This window comes from Opisthorchis viverrini, assembly GCF_000715545.1.
Source record: "Opisthorchis viverrini unplaced genomic scaffold opera_v5_129, whole genome shotgun sequence".
NCBI lineage: Eukaryota > Metazoa > Platyhelminthes > Trematoda > Opisthorchiida > Opisthorchiidae > Opisthorchis > Opisthorchis viverrini.
Window position 1 is genome coordinate 262,837 of NW_008751783.1, and position 11,818 is coordinate 274,654.

General features: G+C 45.3%; 1 protein-coding gene across 1 annotated transcript; it reads right to left on the reverse strand.

Annotated features, from left to right (window-relative positions):
• Positions 1 to 444: 444 nt before the first annotated feature.
• T265_13977 (hypothetical protein) lies at positions 445 to 5,589 on the reverse strand (the record flags this gene model as incomplete). The annotated part of the gene is made up of 4 exons (XM_009171476.1): positions 445 to 745; positions 5,163 to 5,296; positions 5,335 to 5,485; positions 5,527 to 5,589. Coding segments are annotated over 4 exons (564 nt in total), but the record flags the coding sequence as incomplete, so codon positions are not given.
• Positions 5,590 to 11,818: the final 6,229 nt, after the last annotated feature.

The following is an 11,818-nucleotide window of genomic DNA, read 5'->3' on the forward strand; positions in this document are numbered from 1 at the left end:
TCTGCAGTGTGCATCTTACGGAACTCCAAGATGTTTGGAAACCAAGACCCCCATGGCGCTGTAATGCGCATTGCTGATGGTTCTCAATAAGGATGAAACAGATGCAATGTCTATCGGCTTTTCAACATAGATTAGCTCCACTTACAGGACGAAGTCTCCGTGAAAACTCTTGTGGCTTGTTGCGCAAGCGACGTTGGGAGTTGGTGTAGATTGCCACCACGAAAGAATTAGTTGTCTGTGCATCTATAATTGATAATTTAGCATAATCTAGCGATAACCATACGCAGAAACCAATCGGCTGTATAATTATTTCGTGTGCCAACAGATCCGTTCTAGAGAAGGTATATATTGCGGCATAAATAAACCACCATGACTCACGACCATTCAGCGCAAATTTCTCTCGCACGATGGCCGTAGGAAGAAACTGAAAACACGTTCGCTGGACCAGGAAACACTTTAATACCGATGCGTAGACCTCGATAAAAGGATGTGAACAGTGAGTAACCAAATATGTTGGTGCAAAAAGAAATCACAGGACAATTTCGAGCTCAGCACCGGGCATCAGACGACGGAGATCTGATTCTTTCCGAAGTATGATATTTGGGAGCTTCCGAATTTTCTTTATCTCAGAGGGTTGAACCGACAGTTCCGTAGCGATTAGCTCACGAAAAGCGTCAAACGTGCAGGTGGAAACGGGGGCATCAATTTCGTAGAAATCCGGATCAACGGAGTTGGCTAGTCGAATCTGTCCAAAAGATACAGAATGAATAGCGACTGGATTATGAAATCACGGGGGTTATACAGCTCTCTGGAAGAACGCATCCTATCACACACTCCTGTGCAAAATGAGATTAGTTGACCGAAATCTACCCCTTGAAACAAACGGACGAAATGGGACCCATTCTCTTTTGTTGTGTTTTTAAGTAATGGAAATTCTCTCCGTCCGATGTTACAGATAAATTGGGATAAAGACCAGGTGATACCACTCGTCCATGCGCTTTCCCTTTGTTGGGCCTATTGGCTATTGCTCAAGTACATTTCTTGGTGACACTTGAGCTATGTCGCGTTGTCTACCTAGTGGGAGAGACCTCAGCTTCAGTCAGAGAAAAGGGTAGCCTCAGTATCCAAAAGGCATCGGGCCGATGTTTTGCTTAGGGCTGTTTATAGTCGACAAACGATCAGTGACCATTCGAATTCCGAGCCATCTCCATTTGGTCAATATTTTCGGTCTTGGTACAAGGGCTATCCAGTCGGCTGATAGTGACAAAACTTATTGACAGCCGAGTGAAGACAAACTCGAATTGAATGGATGGTCGGTGTGCAACGGTGTAGCTTCGCAAACCAACTTGGACTGAACTACAATAGGAAGGCCAAATCACAGTACATTATCATGTTGACGTCAACAGAGCTCAAGAGCAGTGGTGGTAGCCAGAGGTACATACGGGTTATTCGGGCTCAGTCAACAGCGTGTCTGGATTCCCCACGAGAAGGCAATGCTGTAAACATTGAAGCGTTCAACCGCACAGAGACAAATAGTCGAGTTGATTTTTGAGAGGAAATACACAAGATTGTGTGCCTCGATAGATAAGCGGAGAGTAAGCAGTAAGGTCTGAGCACAAATAATTAGGGAACATAGTTACAAATGGTGAAAGCTGAGTCGATGTGCTGCTGTACGGTATTACACAAATCACTGGCACTAATTACAGACAACCAAGTTCACATGTACATCGATGTATCGGCACTTAGTTTTACTTCCGTTCGTGAAACAGGAGTGTCTTACAGTCGGTCCGGCTAAACTATCGTATTTACGTTTAATTCGCCGAAAGAAAGCAATTTGGTAAAGGGATATGCAGTTTATATACAACATGGGCCCATAGCTGAGCAACCAGTGTGCCACTATCACTGGATTTGCACGACAATGACAGGAGTTATTACTTGGAACGTGAGACCGAATCCGTCAATATGTTCACTTACTGGCAAGCTGAAATCATTACTAACCGCTCACCATCGACATCGGATGATACCGATGATGATAATTACATTGACTCCGTATTCAGTGCAGCAGACGCGTTTGTCAAGTGTACGTACATAAGACGGCAAAATCAACGGTATGAAAATGCGGACATATACCAAAAGCCCAACAATTGAGACTACCAACCCAAAACTACCCGGCGATCTCTACTTGAAGCACGACAATGATGAACACCCGCTGCTTGACTCGGCAAACTAAGATAAAAAATAAAAGAAAATCGTTAGCAGTAACGGCCCTTTCGGAGCCTAGCTGCCACGCCACCAGAAAAAAATAAAAGATAATCGTTCAGCAGTAACGCCCTTTCGGAGCCTAGCTGCCACGCCACCAGAAGGAAACACGAGGGTTGGGATATTGCCAGGTTGCTCAAGCCTAGACAGGGGAAGCAGAGGCAGAGGTCGGGTTCGAACTACGGACCTTTCCGTCAATTAACTCGCTCTCTAACCACTGAGTCATCTCGGCAACCTAATGACTCACTAATGATGTCACCTGGGTGTTAGCAACAAAACTACCAAGCTCGGCAAATAACTGGACCGACAACTATGCCGAAGACTGGATTAAGTATGGTGAAACCTAACAGGAAGTGTCCTTGAGGATCATTTAATTCTCCCCTTGATGAGCGGTATTGTTCGTTGAAATCATCTCAAGGAATTGTACACAGGTTAACTTTTCGGAGTCATTTTACCTGGTCATTGCTAACTTTAAAAGAAATTCTAACGTCTTTGCCTATTCGAGATACTTAAATCTATCTTTCGAAGGGCCAAAAGTGTGTCGAATGAGCCAGGTAGACAAGGTCGGCGACGATATTTGAATGACCCACAAACGATCTGCACGGGTTGGGTGAGGAAAGTACTCACCACTAAGTAAAGATACGTGTCAGGTATATAGATCCAGTACACTAGTGACCTGTGACTGAAACCTGTCCTTTCGAACGCGTGCACTACAAGAACCCAGTAGGAAAGGTATTTCTCCTCGAATGAAGCAAAATACACAGGGTCATATTCAGCTAGCATTTTCAGCCAAAAGGAAGTCTGAGAGACAAAGATATCCTTTTGGAATGCACGTAAATGAATTTCATACTAAGATTATACATCTATACAAGTGCGTTCCACCTCCATCAATGTTCACCTCCCAAGTAAAAAGTAATATCGCATTAATCTCACCCATGCGGTCAGAAACATTAGTGAAATTCCACCAAACCATTTTACGCAGTTCACTCGTTCTTGCATCCAATACTGATTAAATCCAGAAGGTATAACAAACGCCGTATTAGGAGTGCCTATTGGATACAATCAATTAACTATCCCGCGTTAGCAAAAACACGTTTCCACTTAGCTCCGTGGGTTCCCTATAATTTCACCAGCAGGACACAGTAAACTCGCGCCTAACACTCAAACAAGTATGACTAATTACGGCCAGTTCTCGCCTTAACACATTCTAGCAGTTAACCAACAATATGACGTGGGAAATATCGATTGTCACAAGCAGTAAACGGACAGCCTTAGGTTTACCACACAATTTCAGTTAACCATAGTATTGGTTGGAAATGGGACATGCTCAGTATTCACCGCTGAAAGACCACAGAATAGTCACAGAAACGCGGACGCTACACTGGATTAACAGGAAAGAAGTAAATATAACAGTAACAAGTCTAATATTTGTTTTCGTCTTCGGCCGTAAACGAGGTTTTTGGTTCACGACCCTGACCATGTGTTTTGTGCTTGGTGTAGACCACATGTATCTGTTGCCCAGTCACGGCCACATTAGACTCTATGGATCACAAGAAGCTTCCCAAAAACGGCTGCGTATGCGGGTACAACGCTAAATTTGTTTGTATTCAAAACCACCTCTACTTGAATAAGACCGAAAAGTAAAGAGTACGTGAGACAAAAATGTACGATTCACAGGTTTTTATTAACAAGTAAAAAAGTATTATTTAAACGTCATGAACAGTAAATCGTACTTTAGGTCCAGGTTTTCTGCCAGTGACCACAAAGCCTGTTTTACAATAAACATATGGTTTTTGCTGATCATCATTCTGACTACTGGCAACCTTCAAAAGAGAAAACACCTAACGATGTCGGGCGTTTTTATGTATTCCTACTCTTCTAATAAGTAGACAAGAAGGGACAGCCAACCGCTCCATTTATCACCAGCTCACATAGACACTACAGTACAATTAGCTCAATCGCTGTTTGATGTGGCAAGAGCTCTATGGTCCAAAACTCACTTGACAAAACAAGGAAGAATTGAACAGGAGATAAAGCCAGCTATGAATTTAGGATTTTCACTAAAATTCAAAATAATAAAATCCATTCCGGTGATCTGGTAATCCGCGGGTGACTGAAGGACTTTGTAGAATTCATATTCCTATTGAGCCTGCTGAGCAGTATACGCCGTAAACCAAGTCTGCATGCATAGGAAGACTTGCGAGCAACAGTGTGCCCACCGCCACCTGTAGGACTGATCTCAGGGATACTTTCACTGCGTTTACTCACTCCAAACGCCTGGACTTTGAAGTTCTTACTGCTAGTTCGGTCTACATGTGTGAATGCTATTAACGCGACACATTAGGTTAAGAAAGTGTACAAAACCGTCCAGTCCTACTGACTTTCTCTTCCGCTGGTTATATGTGGGCACAACTGGGGAGGACGCATCAGTAACAAGATAATAATTCACTTAGTACACGAAGACCCGATCCACTTTTGCCCGTGTTTGAGGCAGCCTTGCGTCGTTACTCTGGAGGTTCTGTTGTTATATCACGGGAGTGGTTACTCAGTCCCAAAGACATCCGGTTAGCAATACCCCCAAAAGTTATTAGTCACCTGAACAACGCCGACGTTCCAGCAATGAAATCGATAATGTTTAAAACTTGTGATCATGAGGTGCCCAAGCCCCGATTAGTCCCATTGACTGGAGGCTCTGCGAACGTACAGATCAACGTAAACTCTTGAACGGACGGTCAGATTCCATCGTGAAAAAGTGCGTTTTTAAAAATTAGATGAAAAAATACGGTGAACAGTGTTCTCCAAGAGAGTTACACATACATAATAAATGTACACGTAACCCCTGTACAATGTGAAAGCATAAAACATTTCCAATGCCATTTTATTGATATAAAAGTCCTGCTCACCTTGAGAAGCAGCAAATCAGATTTCTGAGAACTAACAGGTTGTTCGGAATTCACCACACATACATCTCGAGACGCATGAGTAAACTCGGTGTAATTCAGGTAGTTTGGTCGATAGGACAGAGGTACAGATAATCCTTGCGCGTAAATTGTTGACAATCGTTCAATAGCTTACGCAAGTCGGAAGGCTTTTTACCATCCAGTCTCGGTTTGGACGGGTCAGCCCCATGGACCAAAAGGTAATCACTAATATCATTATGTCCTCGGAGCTCCGACCAATGTAGCGGAGTCATGCCATTCACCTTGTTTATATGATGGACACTTGCCTGAAAACAGTTATCGTTAAATTTTGGGTGAGTCCTCATACTCCGTTTTGGATTAACTGCTCTACTTTATCAAGTATTCCGAGACAGGCTGCCTCATTCAACAACTCGCCAAGTTCGTAATCCGCCTGGAAAAGATGCGAAAAATACTATATTATCAAATAATAGCGGCTCAATAGTACTGGCACACGGCGAACTGCCAAAGAAACTCCGAAGATGCTGTATGGCAGAACAATGTTGAAAATACTAGCGAAGTAGGCGAGAAGTTGGAGCTGGACTAAACACAATCTGAGGGGTCAATTATAACCGAAAAGTTGGTCATATCACACCAATAAAGGTTCACATTCCAGGACAAAGACGCAAGATGTGCTATCCACCAAAAGATCCTAATACGATTTGGACTAAGAACAGACAATGGGGCGCTGGTTATCACTTTCCCACTAAAATTCTCGTGGAACACACAATCTGGAGAGGACATCTCGAGCCATGTTTTCCAAAAGTTAGACTCAAATGAAAGGAATAAAGATATACGATTACCGAGGCACGAATGACCGCAGACCAACTGAAGTCGAGCACAAGAAACAGGTTATGGTACTGAAAGAACAGTCAACCAATTTCAACGACACGCAGGAAATACAATGGGGCATTGTTGCCAACACTCATGTATGAGTGCACATCGAACGTAATAGCGTACATAATGCACGAAACACGGTCCAGTTGTAGCAACCTTTTGGTGCCTAGCTGCCATGTCCCCCGAAGGAAGATCGGGGGCCAAAATACTGCCACGGTCCAGACAGGAACAGTCGAGATGCAGAGGTCGGGTTCGAACCACGGGCGTTCCGATCAGTTAGTTCACGCTTTAACCACTGAGCCATCTAGAGTTCAATATAATTTAACATCCGCACACAGTGTTTATATTTTGTGAGAGCTGACTCAGTGGTTAGGGCGAGAATCTAATGATAGGTATGTCCGTGGTTCGAACCCAACGACGGTATCTCGACCGCTCCTTTCTAGGATTGGGCGACCTGACAGTATCTCGTGCTTGCCTCGGGTGGAATGACGGCTGTGCACCGAAAGGGTGTTACAGCTGAGAGATCATTTTTTTCATTATTATGTAAGACGGACGGCATGAAAACCAAACCTTCATGAAAAGTTACAGGTTACCGACACCGCGGTTCGGGCCATTCTGAAGGTGAAAACAATCATATACGTCTCGGTGGAAAATCTGTAGCACACGGTTAAGTCAATGTACTTAATGCGACTTAATGCTCTCCACCACTGAAGTGCACGCTATACGACCTGACTTCTAACTCGCAATTGAGCGGCCGACATCATCCAAAACGAGCAACGGTCCTAATGTGTTTGTAGCTTGAAGACGTCTTAGGCCGTCTACTTATGAACGCCCTGTCTCGTTACTAGATAGCAGCATCGCTTATACTATTCCCGGTGCAAATGAAACTTCGGATCAAGTGGTATGCTTTGTGATGCCACAAATGGCGCGAAGTGATGAGCGTTATTCGCGACCTCGAGACTTGTGTGCTGAATCCATCATAACCCTTCCACCAGAGCTAATACAACAACCAATGGGTAGACTCTCCAATGGCTATCCTTGAAATTCAGAGTGCATTATCTTGCACTTCTTAGAGGCACACACATACCGCAGATCAAAATTGTCTTCATCAGCGATCACTCAAACCTTGGGGCCTTGGATTCACTTCATTGTTGGCCTCATCTTTCGCCCGTGGCAAATTGTAAGTGAGTGGACATTTGCGCCGGACACTACCTTCTTGGAAGGCGCTCTGAAATCTCCATCTGCACCTTCAAACAACCGGAGTTATGTGAATATAGTGAGCAGCTTATGCTTACTCATTTCGGTAAATCGACCGTTGAACAACCACAGTAAAGAGAAAAGACAAGTCGACAAAATCGAACATGGCAAGATTTTGGATCTGATAAATCAAAGATGTTCTCCTTATACCTGCCTACCCGTGAATATATGGTCTGCCCGGTCGAAGTCCCACGTGCCTCCAGTGATGCTGGAAGCCTTGTTACCATAGTCAGACTGACACTCATGTCGTTACACGTTCACTGGCAGGGTGGACCAAGTGGTGGGGGCGCGAATTTACTGACGGGAAGGTTCGTGGTTCAAACCCGACCTATGCCTCTCGATTTCCCTGTCTAGGCTTGGGCAACCTGGAAGTACCCCAGCACTCGTGCTTCCTTTGGGTGACAGCGCAGCTAGGCACCGGAAGGGTGTTACAGCTGACCGATTTGTTAAAATAGCATGTGAATAAAACCTTGTCGGTCTGGAGTAGGCAGACGACATCGTTATCATCTTCGGAGAGGAGGAGAGGGCGCAAGTATTTTTGGATGAACTGACCAAAGTCATCCCGTCCTTTGGTATGCACTCTTCACCCACAAAGTATAAGGTCATGCTCCTGGACATGCAATCACTGAACACACCACCTCCAATCCAGAGAGAGGCATTGTAAATTGTGGAGCGTCTTACGTATCTTGGAGGTTGCATTAGTTCTGAGTGTAGCGTGACAGATGAGGTCAATACACGAATCTCCAAGGCTCGGGTCACGTCTGCTAATTTGAGACAACTATGGCGTCAAAGTGGTGCATCCCTGAATCTAAAGCTACAGTGCGGGCTGTTTTGTTGTATGGCCTGTTCGAGCAGCGGAAATGAGACCTCTTCGGGTGTTCGATAATCGTTGTCTCAGAACCATAGCTCGTGTGGGTTGGAGTTGGCGTATCCGTAACGAGGCGAGTGGAAAGCGAGTTTTCGGTTGTGCAACGGCTACTTACGCCAAAGAATCTGTCCAGCACCAAAAGCTGCGGTGGGTGGGACATATGTTGTGTATGTCTAACCATCGTTTGCCGAAGAGTGCTGTTTTCCTTTCACAATTCAAGTGGCGGGAGCAAAGCGGTATGGAAGAAATCACGAAACGTTTGGGAGCTGTCAGTGCTAATCGCCTTCTAGGATGAGGACCACGTGATCTGCACTGCGCCTGGTTGTAGACACTGCAAGATATGACTGCCAACCGATATCAGTGGCATTCTTGTTGTCAGTTTCTGTCCAGATCGCCTGAGTGAATGTCTGGAGGTATAGATACCTCGGAATGATTGTGGTAAGCTAGCAATAAGCCCCTAACCAGTCCACCTTTATTCTGTTCTTCACAATGGGGTTTTCAAATAAATCATGGTTGTACGACAGCGAGACACCAGTGCTGAACACTGATGTCATTATTTCGATTATGATGACGACGGTCCGAACAATTGATTGTAGAAATCCTTAAAATGTTCCTCGCGGTATCCTAAAAGCCGTTCAGTGACATCTTATTTCAAGAGCCGTATTTAGATCTTAAACTTCCCATACTAGAGACCACAAAGCGCGAGGAACTTACCACAAAGAGGATTACAACAGTCAATCAATCAATTTATCAGCCATAAACCGTGTGCCACAGGCACATTGTTTCCAGCTGCTACAGTTTCGAACACCGCAAAACGGGAAAGTGTAACATACAACCAAGCATTGGAGGCAAAGGCATGTTCAGTTTGTTCGGAAGTCGGGTAGCTACGCATTGAAGGCGATAGCTCTGATGCGATAGTTTTGATACCTATGTCATTAACCACTGGTGATTTGAGTCCCGGGGACCCCATTCACGGAGGCGGCAGTTGCCCACCCGACTAAGTTTACTGGTCAGTGTTTTCGTACTTCATTGCTAGGTCATACACTGTCCACCTCCCGGTCATGCTGCGAGGCAGACGGTCTTCTGATATGTGGAGTACACGTCCCAACCAACGCAACCTGTGAAGCGTGAGTAATTCATCTATCACTTGAGAATTCCTCCTTCCTAAGACCATCTGGCTTACCTCAGAATTACTAATCCGATGTTCCCACCAGACCTGACCAACGCTGCGGAGACACCGATGGCCAAACACTGACATCTTTCGTATGTTCTCTGCACATAGGGGCCACACCTCTAATCCATAAAGCAGTATGGATCGCACTACCGCAGTGTAAACTCTGCCTTGACGGACAAGCTCACGTCACGTCGGCCCCATTGGTATCGGAGGTTGGCAAAAGCTCCCTGGCCTTTCCGATTCGACAAATAATCTCATCTCCAGTCAGTCCACCGGAAATTAAACAGCTGTCTAGGTAAACAAATTAAGCCACCACATCGATTGGCTCACCTACAAGCATGAGGTGTGGGTTTGATCTCACCCAGTCTCGTCGTAGCACTTTGTAGGTGTGAAGCACAAGCCAACCCATGGGGGAGAATTAGTTAGGTTATTTAACATCGTTTGCATTTGGGAAGGATCTGAACCAAGGAGAACAATACGGTCTGCATACTCAATGTCTATGAGGGAACGTCCCGCGAGCATTTCGACTCACAAGGTTTCAGAGGCAGGTAGAGAAATTTCAAGCAGCATATCAATAACAAAGTTGAAGAGGAAGGGCGAGAGGATAGCCTTGTTTTACACCACTGGACGTGGGGAACTCAGGTTAGAGCTTCCCGTATACTCGTACGTGCCCACAGGAGTTCGTATACAATGCCCTCATAAGGGAGAGAAATTTGGAAGGGATGGCTTTCACCACTAGACACTGCCAAAGATCCTGATGATCGACGGAATCAAAGGAAGCTTCCAAATCCAAAGAACGACCAACGTGGGACGTCTGAAGGAGTGACGCTGTTCAAGAATTTGTATCAAGGTAAAGCTATGGGTGATGCATCCTCGACCAGGGCAGAACCCAGCTTGGTTCTCACGAATTTATCTCTCCCGATAAACCATCAACCTGCGCAAAATGCCAGAGAACACCTTAGATGCGACGGATACTAGACTGATACCAGCGAACGCCCTCTCAACTTTCTGGGCCTTTGAAATCCACGGACGTTCTCTGTCATTCTTCTAGCTCCTGATTATCCGGTTTTTAGACATCCGCGTGCGCCATCATAGTCGCTAGTTACCGGTATGGCTTTCTGACAGCAACCAGATCTGCTGATCTCGAAGATATCCAGTGTTCATTGATTCGGGTCATATGAGCTGGACAACCATTTCTAAACATAGGTTGAACCTGTAGGAACTGAGTTCCAGCCAGTATAGTTTTAGGACTACCTTAAAACGAACAAATCCACTTTTCTAACAATTTGTCTTGTTTACTGAAACCTTGTTTCTGCATTTCAGCCCCTCACTGACATCCTGTTGGACTGTTTTCTTTTTTATATTCTAGTTCAGTTGAATTTCATATCGCGGAACGATCCACTTGTTTGCGGTATAAATTCCTCGAAGTTGTTTGTCTTCTCCATTGCGATGAACTGACGAGTCTGACTGATGCATTATCAAAGAGGATACAACACTGGTGACGGAAACCCAACGTGAACACAAACAGGTTAATTTCAGCTGAAGGTTTGAAAGCAATCCTTCAAGCGCAGTTCGAACAATCGCAATTGAGACTTATTCGGTCTCGTACTCGAGTTCCATCTCAAAGTGGCACTTCATTATCCTTTGACAATTCTATCGCAGCAACTGTTACCGAATTTCTCTGCGAACCGGCATCTGGTCTCACATTCGATTCATGGTAGTCGCTGAGAAGATCCTTTTCAGAGCGAGTTTACCGGCAAAGATGATGCGTGATACGGTAACTTGGAACCGACGAGTACGGTCATTTCACGAAATCCAGTCTTCCCAAACATACAAAGGATCTAAAATTTGCACAGTCGTTTTGGAACACATTTGTGGACTCTGACCACGCGCTCGTCCGGAGTCGCTTCGCCCTACGTTTCCCGGGGCCGCGTAAGGTGCGGACAAATCGCATGGCAACTGAAAGACTGGCAGACCCAGGTGTCAGACGAACTTACAAGAATCGTCTTCTAGAGTCTCTTCCAAGTGCTCCACCATCAGATGTGAACTCATACTGGGACGAGATTGCCACCTCTTTGCATAGTGCTGCGAATTCTGCCTGTGGCACGACCCATCCAGGCGCACTCAAGCACTGGATATCAGACCGAACGGTGGCACTACTTAAATCTCGAATATCCCAGCCGGTCCCGAATATAACCCAATACGAAGAGCCATCAGATGTCAAGTGAAAGTGAGTTTGCGATCCGACCGTGAAGTATGATGGACACAGAAAGCCAAAGAAATGGAAGAGGCGTAGAAAGCAGATAACGCTCGGAGATTATTTCAGTTGATCCGTGCGACCGGTCCCCGGAAACCACCTGTGAGTGAAAGCATCAAGCATCAGAATGGAACGACCATCTCTAATAAGGAGGAACGCCTTGACCGGTGGGCTGAATACTTTGAACAACAAATGTCTTGGCCACCAGC